At 63.6% G+C, this 923-nt stretch overlaps 1 protein-coding gene across 1 annotated transcript; it reads left to right on the top strand.

Moving 5' to 3' along the window:
• Positions 1 to 230: 230 nt before the first annotated feature.
• On the top strand, positions 231 to 862 carry EMIHUDRAFT_252628 (hypothetical protein; the record flags this gene model as incomplete). The annotated part of the gene is made up of 2 exons (XM_005787595.1): positions 231 to 759; positions 834 to 862. 2 exons carry the CDS (start codon positions 231 to 233, stop codon positions 860 to 862), a joined length of 558 nt encoding a protein of 185 aa, XP_005787652.1.
• Positions 863 to 923: the final 61 nt, after the last annotated feature.

The raw sequence follows: 923 nt of genomic DNA, 5'->3' as shown, positions 1-923 counted from the left end.
CTCTCCATCCAACCGCTTCTGCGTCCCCTTCTCTGCCCGGTGCTCGCGTGTCGCGATGTCGCTCTGCCGAGAGGGTCATCGCCGGCGTAGGCGGAGCGGCGGGCCCTTCGTTACAGAGACAACAAAGACATTTCACCCCTCGGGCTGTTGTTGCAGACAGAAAAACAAATTTGGCGCGCGTGCGCGCAAGGTATGCTAGTTTCGTAAATTCTTTAGATAACGCGACCATCATGTCTGACAGCTCGCGGCCGTCGTCGCGCACGCGGTCGCGCCGGCGCTCGGCAGCAGTGTCCGCTGCAACAGCACACAACGCACAGGTCGCGCCACTGCTGCAGCTTCCGCAGGTGTTAGTCACCGAGGTGCTCGTTTGGCTACCTGCGGCGGTGCTCGGTGGCGTGAGCTGCGTGTGCACTGCCTTGCGAGATGAACACGTGCCGGCCGCCGTGTACGGGCGCGCGGCACTTCTGAGCCTCGTAGTCCCGGATCCGCCACCATGCAAGCCGCTCGCCAACGCGCTCGACTTCTTGGAGGAGCTCTTGCGCCGGAGGAGCACGCTGGCCGCAGGAGAAGCGCACACGCTCTGCCTTCAGCCGTCACCGTCAGCACTGTATTCCTGGGGAGGCAACAGCGACTACGAAGAATACACCGAAGCGTGGGGTCTTGGTGAGCCCTGCGTCGCCTTCCTGGGCCATGGCAAACAGGTCGGCAAAAACGTGAGGTCGCCAAGGCGGGTGCGGTCCATCATTGACGCACAGGGCTGTCGCGAGTGGGCAGAGCCGAAGATGAGCCTGCTGCACGTTCTCGGGCAGGGGCCTTCCCACAGCCATGGTCAGCCTCCGAGCCGGTGGCGAAGGTGTCTTAGCTTGGGGGGAATGCCTCCTGACGGCCAATTTCGGCCACGGCCCGGGGTTGAAGTTTGGCCC

This window comes from Emiliania huxleyi, assembly GCF_000372725.1.
Source record: "Emiliania huxleyi CCMP1516 chromosome Unknown EMIHUscaffold_1403, whole genome shotgun sequence".
Taxonomy (NCBI): domain Eukaryota; phylum Haptophyta; order Isochrysidales; family Noelaerhabdaceae; genus Emiliania; species Emiliania huxleyi.
The sequence above is the reverse complement of the archived record's forward strand: the minus strand, read 5'-3'. Positions and strand labels throughout refer to the sequence as shown.